Source organism: Nanorana parkeri, unplaced genomic scaffold (assembly GCF_000935625.1).
Source record: "Nanorana parkeri isolate BGI_ZX_2015 unplaced genomic scaffold, ASM93562v1 scaffold304, whole genome shotgun sequence".
Taxonomy (NCBI): Eukaryota; Metazoa; Chordata; class Amphibia; order Anura; family Dicroglossidae; genus Nanorana; species Nanorana parkeri.
This window is the reverse complement of record NW_017306572.1, coordinates 1,345,057-1,362,430: the sequence shown is the minus strand read 5'-3', so window position 1 is coordinate 1,362,430 and position 17,374 is coordinate 1,345,057. Positions and strand designations below refer to the sequence as shown.

General features: G+C 41.0%; 1 protein-coding gene across 1 annotated transcript in view; it reads right to left on the bottom strand.

The window, feature by feature from the left end:
* Positions 1–17,374, bottom strand: part of ITGA9 (integrin subunit alpha 9) — a gene marked incomplete at its 3' end in the record, with an annotated part of 105,192 nt that overhangs the window by 54,858 nt on the left and 32,960 nt on the right. The window contains exon 4 of the mRNA XM_018557797.1: positions 9,347–9,470. Coding sequence (XP_018413299.1) covers positions 9,347–9,470 — 124 coding nt within the window. The remainder of the gene's footprint in view (positions 1–9,346; positions 9,471–17,374) is intronic.

Genomic DNA, 17,374 nt, shown 5'->3' with positions numbered 1-17,374 from the left:
AGTTTTGGCCAAAGCTGGGCTTTAAATCTATTGGTGAGCAAACTGTTATCTTCCAGCTGCTGCGGGACTAAAGGTATATAATCATGTTCTTACAGTGCTGTTGTATAAAACATCTTGTGGCTGCACTGAATGCTTTAGAGGTCGAACTGGTTTACGGCATTCAACTACTTTCCGGTTTCTGGGTACTGAGATGATGTGTGATTTCTAATAAGTTTCCATTTTTTTCAGTCAGAGTTATAATTTAAAATAAGCGTACCCACAATACTTTGGCATTTTCTCTATTTTGGTTTCAACCTATAAATAAAAGTTACCAAACTGACATATGTATCCTAGTGATCTTCACAATGTGCAACCACCACATATTCAAGTTACAGTCAGGTCAGCCATGCTATGCAGAGTCGTTCCTCCTCCTTGTACTCTGGGAGGTTAATTGAACTAATAAAGACTCAGGAATGTTAGTGTGTGGTCTAAGAGATGTTGTATGGTGACAGGAGTAAAGAACAGACACAAAATACAAAGAGCACAGGAACTTTCAGATAACAGGTTATGGCTGAATAATGTGCACTTACTGAATTGCTTTATTGTTTCCAAATAATCTAATCTAATAATTCTGCCTTCTGTGATTTCTCTTAAAACAAGACATTTGTGTGTCTTGATCTTCATTCCAAACTACCACCTTTAATGACCTTCAAAGTAATTATAGTCATTAGCGAACTGAGCAAAGTTTGGTTCACTGGAAATTGGCAGAACACATCTGCAAACCTGGAACATAGCGTTGGAACTTCATTGAAGTTCATTGAAGCTGAAGCTTGAATTTTTTCTTGTCTTATTTAAGGCCAATTTGGAATTTGCTCGTCATTGGAGGGGGCGGAGTACCTTGCAAGGGAGAGGAGATGCAAAGCCTTTACCCCTGGCAAGGCATCCTGTCCTCATGTTGACTTTGCATTTACATCAGGGGACACATTTTATTTTGTAATAAAACACTTTTTCATGGTGTCTATGTGTTTTTGTATTATTTTCCCTTTTTTATCCACCCCCGCAGACCCTCACATCAACTGAGCCAGACCTTGTTCCTATCAACATGAGGGATAAAACACACACATCATAGCAAAAGTCCTTTATTAAATAAAATAAACAATGCCCCAAGATGTAAATGCAGCAACAATCAAGTCCCCCAGTGATGTAGACCCATGGACATAACAACCGGCACCACAACAACCTCCCAACGCACATGACAAATCCCTAGCCGGGATGCTGAATGTCAACAAACCAGTCAGGGAGCTGGCTGACATCTTTGACCATATATGGCCATGACCATTTAGTCAGTGACATCACCCGGGATCCCCGCTGGCTTGTTTATAATATGATAAAAGTCCATGGGAAGGAAACTGTCATTTAGTACTGTTACCGCCACTAAAGGAATTACTTTTGGATGCAGCAGCCAGAGGTTCATGCAAGGAACCAGGCCAAATCTGGCCATTTAGTTCCCCCCAATTTGGAGAACAAGCTGGGTCATGGTCAACCTGAACTTAAAACGCATCCCTAGCAGTCATCCACATTCCACATTGCTTATAACAGGGTATAGAAAAAAGTGTATGACACAAATGAAGGAGGTAAGCTGCAAGGAAGGCCTGTCTGCAGAGTATTTTGCTTAATCTTTTTTTTTTTACTATATGCTGCATTGAGAGACGCGTAGACTACTCAGCCTAGGGAAGACAGAAGTAGAAATCTAGTTCTGAGTCTAGGTCAGCACTTTGCAAATATCAGCTTGAAGGTCACATGCAGAGTTTACCATGTGTCTAGATAACTGAAAGAAACTCCAGAATAAGATAGGAGTCTCTTTTCCCTGCATTTTCTTCTTTCAAATGTTAGCATACTCTAGGTTTACAATTGAGCTTAATTCATTCATTCATTAATTGAGTAAGCTTGTGCCTACAGGCAGCAGCTGCCACAAGGTTTTGGTTTTTTTTTCCGGATAGTTAGGGGCTATACATAGATTATGTCAACATTGTTACAAAATTGGACAAACAAGAAAATCTATTGGGTATCAAAGGTTGTGGGTCTCCAGTTCCCAGTAATGGAAACCCGGCCCTTTACATACTCCTGACATATTCCACTGTGTCATATTGGTTGGAAACTGAAGTTTTAACAGATTTGCTATATGCACAAGACATATATATTGTTGGGATTAGACCCAATGGATAGGCACAAAGTCCAAGCAACAAGCTCTTTATTGTAGCAATAGTAATAGAGTACAGAAACATGCTTCCAGACACAATATATATGTACAAATGAACTGAACCTTACTTAATCTAGATATTGAACAAAATCCCTAGTTGCTGGCTCTGGGAAAAACAGCAGTCCATAAATAGGCTCCTATCACAGTGCCTTAGTGCAGAAGCCTTCGGCTTTCACCACAGCACGTCTACCTTTGAGCTGACATACACACTTAACTCTCCCAGCTAGATCCAACTGAGCTAATCAGGGAATCTGTTGGAGAAAACCAAAAACCTGGTCTACAGGATTGGGAACCTACCCTACCAAGGTCATAAGGATTCCCAAGTAAACCAGCCCCAGTACACATTAGACAAGTTTCTTTACCAGAGGGCCCAGCTAGCTTCACCTTAAAATTACTTTTCAAGAGACCATGAAGCAACATACTACCCATCATACACATTTTGTTGCAGGCTCAAAAAAAGCCTTGCACGCCTAACTGTTGCAAGAATGCAACAGTTTATAAACATGTGTTTATGTTATTAAAATATTGTACTCCCTTGGTGCAGAATGCATTCCTGCATACTGAATGATCATTGACAAATGTAAAGAATACATCACAGGGACTGAGAAACATATTATATGCTTGCATCTTTTAATTTATATATTACACAAACCCCCTCCAATGTACTTACTAATTATGTTTGAAGTCAGGATCATAATTATTTATGGGAAATGCCCAGTGATCTTCATATTGCACTATCATCAGTGTTTAATTAAGTGTGGAGAATTAATTTTTTTATGCAATGTAATAAGAAAATATTTGTAAGTGCACAACAGGCTCTCATTTCTCTCTCAGATTTTGAGAATCTCATATACTGTACATAGAGCAACAAACCAAGACCATTTTATTGTGTATAAGGCAAGATTCCAAACAAATAGTGTCCCAGTGGTAAATTAATGTAGGATCCCTGTGCAACAACACAATATTAACCACTAAACCACAATACAGCCTAAAGGCAGTTAGCAATATCCTTAGTTAAAACCTTGTCTGCCTTTATAAACAGAGGCTTCATTATTTTAAGAGACAATTGTGGCTTCAAAATAGTAAATGGCACTGCCAGGCCCCCTCCCACCCCAGAACGCAAGGAGACTTTGTGTATGCGATCCCTTGAGTCATTAGCATTACTCTTTTTTTCTTTTTATTTAAGTCGTGACCCAAGTCGTGACCCAAGTCGCACTGCAATGGAATGTGCGGCATTGCGATACCGGGCATTTGGGTGCAGGTGATTGGACTGTGGGTGGGAGGTTCACTTGGGGTGTCATTCAAATTAATGGCAACCCAACACACCTTCCACATCAGAACACGTAGCAGGTGCGATTGCGTGGTACAGTTCATTGATCGCTTGGGACTGTGTGACAGACACACACACACACAACCACACACACATTCTCACACACATACACACCCCAAAAAAAATTATATATTTTTTTTTAAGATCCACCCAGTCTCCCTACCATATGAGAACTGGAATGGATCCTCAGCCTGGTGTCCAGTGTGGGCTGGTGTGCTGTGACAGAGCTCCATCCATATGTGCATTGTTTGTACACCTCCCTTGCATGCCCTGTAGAGATGCCGGGAGCCAGAATGTGATGTCACTCCAGTCAAGGCACCTCTACAGGACACATGTGGGAGCTGTAAGCAAAGCATGTATGGAGGGAGCTCCCTGATAGCAATCCTTCCAGCCCACCCCACCTCAAGCTGACACGCAGGGCCATATTTTGAATGGCTGCTCGGCACAAGAACTGACTGTGCTGTGCTAGGGGGAGGCTGAGGAGTCTCTCACTTAGAAGGAAGGCCTGTCGGAACCCACTGAACATGGGGTCGCGACCCACTTTTGGAGAACCAAGGATGTAAAGAATATATTGGAAAATATGACAGAGAATCCATCCCAACTGTTTTAAAGCTAAAATCTGTGATAAGCAAATATTGTCTAAATACAAGTGGCATGTGTATTCCTTCTTGAATCTTAGTGTGCCTTTTGTATTTCTTATAGATCTGTGAAGTAATTAATTGTGAAACTTTGCCTCTGTACAGGATGTACCCTGTAATAAAGACCAGTCACTGTTGTTCCCCCTCCTTGTGCAGGATGATTGGTCATTTATCCACCCCTCCTGTACTTTTGTGCAAGCAGAATTCCTCCCGCAGCTCTGCTCAGGCTATGTGCAGCACAGTGATGATGTCACCACTACTTTTACAAGGCAATAACTGGGTTTGCAAAGGCTTTTGGTGCACACAAAGTGGATTTACATCTTTTGTGGCTATTGGGGAATATATTTAAATAGTTAGTCAGGTTGAAAAAAAACATCCATCGAGTTCAAACTATAGTGAATTAATTTTTTTGCCCGGATGTTTAACTTGTATAAATAATTTAACAAACCGTAAAATTATATGCTTTTTATAGTATTCTTACAATAAGCAATGTATCCCACAACACTTCAAAGTTTGCAAGGAAAGTCTTTTCTTAATTTAATATGTCATCTATCACTATATGCTGTACAATAGAGTGAAATTCTGCTAAATCCATCACATCCTGTGTGCCCCTGGAATTAATTAGGTATATTTTTCATTTACATGCTAAGGAAGATTTTCAGCAATACAGTTCTAGAAGCAGTTTATGTATTATAGCAGGGAAGCAGTGATGTAATGTCATAACAATGGGAAAACCTCATCCAGTAAATTAGGTTTTAATCTGGAAGCCATATTCCTAAACTAATTTACATAATTGAACTAAACATCTGTAAAAATGTACTGTTGCTTGAACATCATAGCAAAATATTGAAATGTCATACATACCAAAGCTCTGCTTTCCACTTCTATCAAAATATTTGTATGTTTCTTGAGTTTTCTTACCATGTTAACAGATTTTAAAGCCTGTCCCCTGATGCAGCTTTCTGTGTCACACCTCAGCTTGTCCAACCTGTCTTCACTTCCATTCCCTCTCTCTCTTTCTCTTGAGCCTCCTTAGTATTGCCACCTGCACACACAGTCTCTCCGTACTCTCTTCTACAGGAGGACAGATGAAAGATCTACCCTACATATTTCCCTAACAGATTCTTGGGAAATCTGGATAACTTTCATCTTTTAGCACAAAATAAATCCTTTTTTTTTCATTTAAATAACAGATATAACAAGTATATCACCAACCACATATTCTGTTTCCTTTCTTTGCTAGCAACTAGATGAGAAACCATATCAAACCACAACATGGGACTAAACTATTGTTACGGTTTCCTTCTTAAAGTGACACTGAACTCAGGAGTTAAATCTTGAAAATACATTCAAGTGCCCTAACTATTAACAAAAATGTATCTTATGTGTGGATCACTTAGCTGTAGATCATCAAATCATCCCTGAATTGGTACTGACACTGCCCTTCCTTCTGCAGGGTGGCTACTTCTTTTCCCTATGGTCCCTGTGTGTGTTGTAAAGCAGCCACCACTCCAAGCTCACTCCCATGATGGACTACAATTTCAATACAAATTGGTAAACTATACATGAGAATGTAGTACATCATAGGAGTGACCTTGGAGCAGTGGATTTTACAACATAAAACAGGACCATTGGGAATTCAATCTGCCTGCTTGAATTTTTCTTTATTTTATATTATGGAGAATGCAACATGAGAGAGAGATCTTGCTGTTAGAGTATCTATGACAGTGGTGGTCAACTTTCTATATAGGTGCCCTCACACAGGGGCCTTTCTAAATAGGGGCCTCAAGTGCAGCCCCTTGCATCACCAAGTGGATGTGCATAGCATTCAGTGAATGTAATGCTACAGAAAGCAGCAGGGACTACAGCATATGCAACAATAGATGGTCAAAGACCACGAAAGATGGTCAAAAACTGGGACTTGTTGGGTACTGGGGACATGAATCAGGAGACAGCCAGAAACGAAAGGCACATAAGACTTTTAGAAATCACTGCTATTTTAGCCCCTTCAATAATCAATGGTTTCATACTTGTGTTCCCTACAGCACCCTTAAAACTACTTGTGCCACATTTGATATGTCAGTAAAAACAATGTATTATAAAAGATCAGCAGACAAAAAACATAAAAAGAGAAAAGGGATTGACATTACAGGAAACCTAAGCTAGTGTGAAAGAAAGAAGAAAAAAAAATTATCTCAAATATTTTTCCCAATATTTGCATCACCTAGATAAGAAAAGCACAAATTTCTGTCTGCATGGGGTCCTAGGGGCCACACAACAAGTGCCAAAGAACCGCATGCATCATCCGGGTACAGGTTGGACACCAGGGATCTGACAAATATGAAGCTAGGAGCTGCCTCGATCCTACAGACTTGACCTATAACTAAAATATCACTTTTGGTTTGAATGACCGTTTAATATACAGAGCACCACCTTTGTCTTGTTTTAATATATAATTATTGGAAAGATAATTCTTCCGTACAATATGTCAACCATATTGAAATATGCGTTCCATTATAACAAATTGTAATTGCAGGCAGACCCAATATGTCAAACAAATTCCAGAGGTATAATGCGCACAGCAGAAATGAAAGTGCCTAGCAGCTGGAAAGGTCAGGATATATATGACTGAAATTATAGCTCAAACTGAAAATTCCCATACAGGGGAGAAAGGCATTTCCACACTTTCTCTGGATGCTGTGTATGATATTCGATATTTATTCCCCAAACAACTGCTCAACACACAGTTTCTTAATTCTAGTGCTGCTCACAAGATCTTAGAAGTAAAGCGTACAATAAGGAGCAGAAGCATAAAAATATACATATGGGAAAGACTTCCACACAGGGACACAGGCCATCTCTAAGAGATTCTAACCTTTCCCTGCTCTAGCCAAAAACAAGATAAAAACATTTTGGTTGTAAAATCCAAAATCCAAACATGTTATGTAGTGCAGCTTACTAGTCCTTAGATGCAGTGACGTTCGGTACCTTTAGTTCCGGGTGAGGCATTCCCCAGCCTAAGCCCCCAGCATGACCTGCCCCACCCGATGAAGCCCCGTCCCCAGCCTGCCGAAGCCCCACCCTCCGAAGCCCCACCCTGGTCCCCAAGCAAGTGTGAAGGAGGGAGGGAGCAGGAAGGGAGGAGACAGGGAGGAGCCTCCCTGTCCTTCACTTGCTCGTCGCTGCAGAGGCATCGAGATTGATGGCCTCAGTGGGGGTTTTTTTCCTTTTTTTGACTGGACTGCTTGGATCAATGGCGCTTTGCCATTGGTCCCAGCCATCCACAGAGCTCACGCCTCTAACATAGAGTTGAGGCTGTGGCAGCTCTTGCCTCATTAGTTACACAAGCAGTGGGGGAGCCCACTGCTGTGTAACCTAACTACCTATGAAAAGCCGGATGCAGCAACGGTCCATCCATGACAGGTTACACAGCAGGAAGCCGATCTGAATGGAGAAAAAGCTGTCAGCTTCAGACTTGAAGCTGACAGCTTTTTCCTCCATAATACTATGTAAAGCTCTGCCTCACCTGCCTCCCCTGACCGCACATCCCTGCTTAGATGTGGAGGCTGCATTTACTTTCACTTTTCAGGTTTAGAGCATTTCCAGCAAGTACAGAAAATACCTGTCAATCTTGCCAGAAATTAAGTGTCTTTGTCACTTCCTGTGAGCTGAAAAGAAAGCACACACAATGTGTAAACTACTAGACACATCAATCCACCACGTAATAGAGATGAACAAAGGCAGACACGTTTACAGTCCAGCCTGTGTGACAACCATGGCTTCCCCCATAGGTACAGTGAAGAAATAAATGCACACATTAAGGGAGAGGAAGTGTGTTATTCGCAGGATTAACAGGCAACAATAGTCATTACATCTAGGACTGTCCCCCTAATTATATATTACATTTCTGGTTTGGGGTTTACATACAACATGGGGTTGAATTACTAAAAGCAAATAAGCAGTTCAATTTGGAATTTCCTTTAGCTTAGTGAATGAGGGGAAACTCTGCCACTTCCATCATCCAATTATGTGCAAGCAAAAATAATGTTTATTTTCCTTAATTGTAATTGGGTATTCTTTGTAAAGTAAATGTTCACAACATTCACTAGCACAAGTGAACATTCTCTTACAAAGTGAACAGCATATTTGCCTTTAGTAAATCAACCCCTGTGTGTGTGACTTGATGCATTTATCATATGAATAGATGAAATGTGCAGAGATGAAGGTGGTAGGCTCACCTTCTTCATTGTAATCTTTGCATCTTAAAGTTCTAAAGTCCCAGCATATACTATCCTATTATAACATCAGCATTGTAATAGGAATACATACTAGAGTTGTTTTTGATAATGCAATCAAAGCTTACTTGAAAAAAAATCATTTTATACAATGGGTGCTGCCTTCTGCCTGCCCATCACTTTCAGCAGCTTCCTGGATTCTCAGTGTGCTTTGCATCTCTTTCCCTGCTGCTTGATGTGATGCAATCTCCATTTCTCAAGACTACATAGCCCATAATGCACTGCTTCCAGCAAGCAATGATAATGTTACATTGGGGGACGTTCAGTCATAGTTCAGACAGAAGGCTTTGTTAGAGTGCACAGGGCCGAGTAAAATTGTGTCAGTGCATTGAGGAAGTACAACCTATGGGCATCTTCTAGATAGATATGGTTACTCAGAGTAAGAGCAACTCCGCCTCCTCTTACATCACTGGCCAGCGACCTAAGAGCAGGTGGGGCCAGTGATGTAAGAGGAGGCGGGGGCCCGTCGATAGCAGAGGAGGCGGGGGCCGGGGACGGAACAGGAGGGGGGGCCCGGCGACCACAGAGGCGACAGCGATCACAGGTAAGAGATCTCAGACCCTGCAGAGCCCACTATAGAGAGTCTATGGTGGGCTCTGCAAGTGGCATAACTAGCAATCACGGGGCCCCATACAAAATTTTGCTATGGGGCCCTGTGATTTCTAGTTAGGCCCCTGGGTAGAACCTATGGAAATCCATTATAGAACTACAGTTTTAGTTGTTGACCTTTGATACTCTTTATGCTGGAGCTTATCCCGCCTTTTAGCAAATAAGGAGTTGTGATTCCAGGTTTTAAAGCTCTTTAGAAACACTTGAACATAAAACACTTCATATAGCATCTTACCTTCATAACAAGGCATAAGCTTTCTTCCACTGCCCTGCAGGTTTGGTGGAAGGATGACACAGAACCCGTAAGGAAGTATAACATCACTTTCATAGTAAATATTCTTCCAGCGATGAGCACATGCCTAAATAAATATAGATAGGGTTATTATAGATGAGGGGATAATCCCTTACACAAACAAATACAGTTCTGTCCAGGTTTACAGTAGTAGCTTCCACATTTATAGGAATGTAGATGAATATAAACCAAGAACAGCTGTCCTCCCAGGTTTAGCTGATGCGATTTATGCGCAGTGCTAGCCTATGCATTTCCATTAATTAACATCTGTGAAGATAGGAAGGATAAAACGTTGACTTTTGTTTCCAATATGCTATGAACCACATTGGTATGAAAGCTGTCCCCTAATAATATATACTTGGTCTATGCCTTTTTTTATGCCTTTTATATCCCTATGGGTGCATCCATTCATTCTATCCTGCACACATCATCATATTTGTGCTTAAATGTCCATCTGTTTAAAGCAGGTAAGACATTGTCCACTGCTTCCACATGTGTGCATCATGTGTGCATGTGTGACAGAATCATTTGAAGGAAACCACAAGTTGAAACATTTACAGCAGCGTACGCACAGATAGACTTTTTTTTTTTCATATACTTTTTAAAAAAGAGGATTTGTAATGAACAATGACAAATTAAATGTTGGCTGGCACTGCTAACCCTCCATTGCTGAAAATGCTATGTGCCTGGCTGTCAAATAATGCATTAGTTTCATAGGTCCCTGCAGCCTCTCTCCCCCTTTGCTTGGCAATCTAATGACCCGTGAGTCATCACGTCTAATACAAAGTATTAAATGTGGGGGTGCCAAGGGACATTCCACCATTGGAGCCGAGGGGTAAGAGAGGATGTCGGGGTGGGTCTAGCAGCCACATAGGATCGAGTGTCAGATGAGTATATCTTTTTTATTTTACACCCTAGACCAAAACAAGCAATTAACCCTTGCAATGCAGGGGTAGCCCCACTACAAGGGTTATTTGTATTCTGCCTGGAGTTGTTCTTTAAAGATAATTATGTTTTTATTAAAACAGCGGAAACTTAATTATTTCACTTCCAGAGTAAATACATTTTTTGGATTGTTAGAAGAAAAGGAACATACTTTGTTACATATTTGAATGTATTTATTTATGAGGTCAGAGAATGTGTTATGCTGCCCACAGCTGGCATAGAGGAAAATGCACAGCCCAACTATAACATGCATTTTGGACCTAAAATAGGTTCAGTTGAAAAGCATGTCTTTTCACTATTACAGGAGTTACTGTAAATCTTAAAAAATGCATTCAAGTATCTTAACTATTAACAGAAATGTAGCTTAATTGTGTATCACTCAGCTGTAGATCCTCAAATTATCTTTGAATTGGTGCTGACAATGTCCTTCCTTCTGCAGGGTGGCTACTTTTGTTCCCCATGGTCCCTGTGTGTGTTGTAAAGCACTCACCGCTCCAAGATCACTGCTGTGATGGACTATAATCTCACGTTTAGTTTACTAATTTGCAATGAATGCATTTTTAAGGTTTATCTGTCATCTGAGTTTAGTGTCACATTAAAGGAGAACTATGGGGTCAGTGTTTTTCCCCATAGTTCTCCTTAGGGTAATGGGAGGATACAAACTAGCGTCCTTCCGTTACCCTAAGCTCAGTATACCGCGAGCCACAGCTCGCGGTATACTGAGAAGCCGCAGCCAGAGCGGATTCCGACTTAGATGACTGGATCCGCCCAGCTGCGTGAGTGACAGCTGGCTCTGCCTATCTAGAGGCAGAGCCAGCTGTACCCGCCCCCTCCCCCGTCCGTTCCGCCCGTCAGCGCTGGCAGATCAGAGTGGGGAGAGGGGAATCCAGCCCCTCCCCTGTCACGGGAGAGACGTGACAGGATCGAGAGGTGAGCGAACCCGGTATGTGTTCGCTCACCTCCCGATCTACTGAGCCGACCTGTGACAGTCTCATTGTCACAGGTCTTTTAGAACTATGAGGTGAGTAAAAAGCCCTAACCTCATAGTTCTCCTTTAAGTAAGCCTGTCATTTCTAAATATATTTTAGGTGACCTGTACAAACTTTCAGGCTTCTTCTTCAACGACCCAAGCCCCCAAACCCTTCATGGTTTCTTGCACCGGGTGCCCTGAAGGTTCTAGTTACGCCTCTGTCCACAGGTGACTTCTCCATTAATAAATTACTTTCATTTAAAACTTTAAAAAGGCTAACATAAATTTACCTTATTTACATGATGTTTAATCAAACATGATGCATGCTTGAAACGGTCACTTGATCATTTAAATCCAGGCACATATCTGTATTCGAATTTTGTTTTATACCAACAAAACTAACTTTTTAAATACACTTCAAACTGTATATCAAAGAAGTTTCCACTGTAATGGTCAATAACTTGAACAAGTACAGCGGCCGCATCTGAAGGGGTACACCTGGCATTCCTGCCGAAGCGATCCATAAGTTTAGGAATGCCAGATCGCCCAGCGTGAATAAGGCCTAAGTGTAAATTATACTTAACCTACAACCCCTCTCCTCTGAGATCCTCACTGTGCAGCCAGCTTGGTGCAGCGCAGCATATTCATAAATCCTCAGGGTTGTACCCTTGCCTTAGCATTCATTTACTATGTGGTGTTTCAGGGACTTTTAGTTTAAATCTTTAAAAGGGCTAACAATAGTTTTCCTTTTCACATGATGTTTAATCAAATATGATGCATGCTTGAAACGGTCACTTGATAATTTGAATCCAGGCACATATCAGTATGAGATTTTTGGTTTATAGCAACAAAACAAACTTGTTTCATACACTGCAAACTGTATATCAAAGAAGTTTCCCCTGTAATGTTTACACAAGTTAGACCTAATGTAAAAGCACTGGCGTTGCCAAAACACATCTTATACAGCTTTGCTTACATTATACATATAATGTATAAACCGAACATAAGTGCTGGGTTTCCAGACAGGAAAATGGATATGAAGACTGACCAAGAAGGAAGCATTTTTAGAAACAAAAGATAATATTATATAAATGTAAGACTACAGAGGGGTCAAACCTAAAAAAGGAAAACACATATATGTATGGTAGATTAAGTGGCTGGATTATATTAACCCCCTAAACGTAGTACTCAACAAGAAAGAAGAGTGACACTGAATGCAGGAAATTTAGGAAACGCACATGTAAACAAACACACACCCATACTGATATACAAATATAAACATAATGTTGAATTTGGCACGTAAACTGACACAATCAGGAGAGACACAGCCGGCATTATAATTGTATTGTAATTGGCATTATTGGTTGCTCCCTTCTTAATTTGTAGGGTTCTTGCGTCACATAAACACTACCAGCAGGTAAAATCTAGCATAAACAGGTGCTTCCACTAGGCAAACTAGGCAGCTGCCTAGGGCGCACCGCCGCCTAGGGTGCAACCAGGGCCGAATCCTTTCGCTGCCACCGACTTATGTCATACGTTGTGGCAGCGGGCGGTGTTATGGGAGACCTTTGGTATGGGGGGCTGTTATGGGTGTTTTATGGGATTCCTGAGGTATGGGGTATGTTATGGCAGTCCTGAGGTAATGAGGGTGATATGCGGTGGTCCTGAAGCATTGGTTCAGCATGGGTTATTTTAACGGGAGGCAGGTTGGGCGCTTGTTTAGTGGTTATTTGTTGGTCTGTTACCCTCAGCAGGGTTGGTTGTGGTGTGTGATGGGGCCTAGGGGAATGCGATTTTGGGGGAGGGTGTTTGGGGTGCGTGATGGGGGGGGATGTTGCAGCATTGGTAAATGGGCCACTGTTGGAGTCAGTGAGTGATAGCGGCAGGGGGTACAATGTGGTTAGTGGGAGACAACAACGGTGGAGCGAGCAGCCACCTTATTAGAGAGCCGACTCAACTACTTCACATCTGACTGGCCAACAGTGCTGAGTGCTAAGGGGGAGCTTACCACCATGTCCATGATGCTCCTAATCTGGCAATGGGCGCAGTCTCGATCAGTGGCTTCCTCACAGGATTGAATGATGATCGCTGGAGACAAAGCCGTCTCCTGCAACTTTAGCCAATCCGTAATGGAGGAAGGGGGGGTGCAAGTAACTGGTCTTGCTTAGGGTGCAAAATAGTCTAGCACCGGCCCTGCCAGCAGGCTATTGTTCCTCTCTAGTACTAGCTGGCTATTTCTCCTCTCTGGCACCAGCAGGCTATTGCTCCTCTGGCACCAGCAGGTTATTCCGCATCTCTGGCACCAGCAGGCTATTACTCCTCTACAGTACCAGTAGTCTATTCTTTACTGAAACAAATGGTGATGGTGCAGGTTTTGTTTGCAACGCAGAACCCTTACAATGATACATCCAACTTTTCATGCGCCTATATTCCATACTCTTGTGCATTTAGGCCCCATTCACACTTGGCGATATGGTATTCCTGCGTCAGGAATTCCAGGTGTCTCATTTAGACATCCGCTGTACCGGTTCAAGTTAATGACCAGGTGACAGTGGCCACATCTGTAAGTGGCAGTCAGCATGTAAGCATATGTGGTTTGGAATAGATCACTGCTGCTGGATGCATAAATCCCGTGTCCATCGACGGTGATCTATTCTAATTCGCATTTAATGGTATCTTGTACGATTGCATGCAGACTGCTGCTTACAGATACATCCGCTGTCACCTAATCATTAATTTGAACGGGTACAGCAGAAGCATCTGAACGGGGACACCTGGCATTCCTGCTGCAGGAATGCCAGATCGCTCAGTGTGAAGGCGTAAATGTAAATTATACTTTAACCTACATACTATAATATATATACTATAAACTAAAACCCCTCCCCTTTGAGATCATCAATGTGCAACCAACTTGGTACAGTGCAGCATATAAATCCTCAGTGCCTTAGCATTAATTTACTTCAACAGAAAGTCAGTGCACAGCCAGACAAGTTGGCAGACAAAGTTTTTTTTTTACTGAAGTGAAAATAAGATATGACTACAGATATAAAAAGCAAAATTAAAGGGTAATTTCCCCAAAATGTTAATAATTCCAAAACGCAAGCTCATCCCTTCCCTTGCAATGTTCTTATCACTAATATCCACAGTTGAAAATACACTTTCATAAGGTTCGGCTTTTTTTCTCTTTTAGGGCTAGTTCACACCAGATGCAGTTGTGATGCAGTCCGTTCAGTTTGGCAGCTGCATCAAAATCGCGTCACGATGCTTTCCAATGGGATTTCTGGTGTTCTGTTCACACCAGTGCAGTCAGTTCCGATGCAGTCAAAAAAAATCCTGCTTGCCACATTTTAGCTGCACCGGATTGCAACAGATCGCATCTAAACGCAGTAAAAACGCATGCAAACGCACTGGACTGCACCTCAAAGCCCATTTAAAGCTAAAAAAAAAAACCCCCGCAAACACGCGGCAGAATGCATACTGCATAACAATGAATACTTCTTTCAGGCCAGTGCCTCAGAAATTACTAAAGCTATTGGAGCATCATAACAACTGGGCACCAGGCATCTTGCATATTTGTATATTTGTATGTATATTTGCATGTATGTTTTTTTTTTTAAACAAAGCAAATATTTTATGCAGTGATACATTTCCACATAATATATAAAATGCAGATGAATTTGACAAAATTATACAGGTGAAAGGAAATTCAAACCATTTTAAGAGTGTTCTCATGTGGAATATAATTTTTCCGTACTCCAGGCCATATTGTATAGTAATCATTAGCAGGAAGATAAAATATTTTGTGTGCTTGGAGAAGGAGCGATTATTTTTCCTGTAAATCAAAATCCATATTTCAATTATACTCTCTAGAATTGACCATTCATTTTATTTAAACATACAGTATGCGTAATTTATTCAGATTTGGCATTACCTCTGTATCAGTATGACAGAGTGTCTAGATGGACACTAAATCGAACATCCATTTGCCTTCCAAGTAATCCAAGATAGATACGCACATGCACAAATATTCTTATATTTCCATGCTGGTATAGCAGTACTTTTAGAAGCTGCTCTATTATTGTTAGCATGTGTATAACAGATGTGAATGACCTTATAGATGAGTGAACCATGATTCTCTCATCATACTTTACACCCACATTTTTTACTGAATGAATCATCAGCAATCCTTTGTATTTTCAATTTTTTTAGACATTTTATTTCTTTGTTTAATACTTCTTCATTCAGTCTTGGTAATCAACCACTTCTATCACATTATAAAAAAAAAGCTCTTTGCTGTTCAAAGTCACAAATCATTGGAGGATTTTATGTCTTTCCTAATAAATTGGACAATTATTTAAAGGGAATTTTCAAATCAATTTTAAGCTACATTTACGTCTCCTACCGCTCTCTTCAAACCGTTTCATTTCAGCATCTGCATTAGACTCAAGACTACAATGCTACCTTTGACTGTGTCTGATAGACAAATTATTAGAATACATCCCCCTAATTCCACATAACAGTATTATGTTGGGGCAAACAGCATTCTTCTAATGGTTGTCATATGTCACTCTAGCATTAAAAAAAGAGCAGAGAACTGCTAGCAGATATAAAGAGTAGGTACCTAGAGGTGTCTTCACTTACCTGCAGTAGCTCTCATCCCCTTTTGCTAATGCCAAATGCCAGTTGTTCTAAATAGGCAAATTTCCAGAACTTCCAGGTATTGATGGAGCTTGTCTGCACCATCCTACCTCACCCACATTCCCAATTGGGGATTCCCAATTCCAGTCCGTCAATGTAATGGATCAATAGAAATGCAAGGGGGTAGGAGTGTAGGAATGTTGGAGCATTGGCCATTCAGAATGTTCCCCATTTGGTCATAGCAAAGGAAATGGAAGCTTCTGCAGGCATCTCCAGATAAGACTCAGGTAAGTGGGTGACATGGCTCTCTGGTCACCTTACCATGTAATGTGACCCCAAATAATTGGCAGCAGCACACCCAGCATTACTGAGCCCGGGGAGTCATCACTGGCTGGGTATGGCTCTGCTGATGACCTTATGTGGAAGTCCTGTGGGGTACCCAGGGGTGTCCCTCAGTGTGGAAGGGGACTAGTCAGGATGGATAATATTATTGTACTGCAGAGGGTTCAGGACAGGAGCTTAGTGTCTGCTTACTTAACATGCAAAGCACATACGGAACAGTACCTTGCTTATGTTAATAATAAGTTATACATTGACAATCGTGTGTCAGAGTGCGCTAATGTGTCAGTAGTGTGTCAGTCTGACTGCATAACAGCATAGTTGCATACGAACGCAAATACACGTTGGGTGTTTACAACAATTTTGCCACACATCACGCTGAAGTGAGAGCAATAATTCTAGGGCCATCATTCATGGTTAACTCTAAATTGATGACCTGTAAAGGCTTTTAAAGTGTCGCCTATGGGCAATTTTGGGTACCGTAGTTTTTTGCTGCTTTATGGGTGCACGCAACTTTGAAGCTCGACATGTTTGGTATCTGTTTACTTGACACAACCTAATTTTAAATATTTTACAAAAATTAGGCATTATATTGTGTTTGTACACTAGAATTATTTGAATGCATCTTTTGATGAACATTTATGTTTCATAAACAGTTGCACTAATATCATGTGACAAGAAATTACAACTGCAAACATTTTATTCTATATGGTCTCTTCTTTCAGTAGATGTATAATTTTAGGGGCCTAAAAAGTGCATTTTACCACGTGTGCAAAATGCAAAAACAGCTCTGGCATCGAAAGGGTTAAACTGTCAACTTGACAATATGATTCTAAATCTGAAAAAACATTAAAAAAAGGATCAGGTTTTAGTGGTTTGAGCGCTACTAACAATAATTAGAAGCGGCAGATAGCAACAGTGGAATGGAAAGTAAACATAAAAGTTAACATGCACTGGTTGTTATCACAAGCATTTTGTGACTTTTACACATTGAGGGACTGGCTTCCTTCCGCAGAAAGATGAGTAAATCAGCAAAAAAACTAAAAGAAAACTTTGACAGCAAACACAGCTTGTGAATA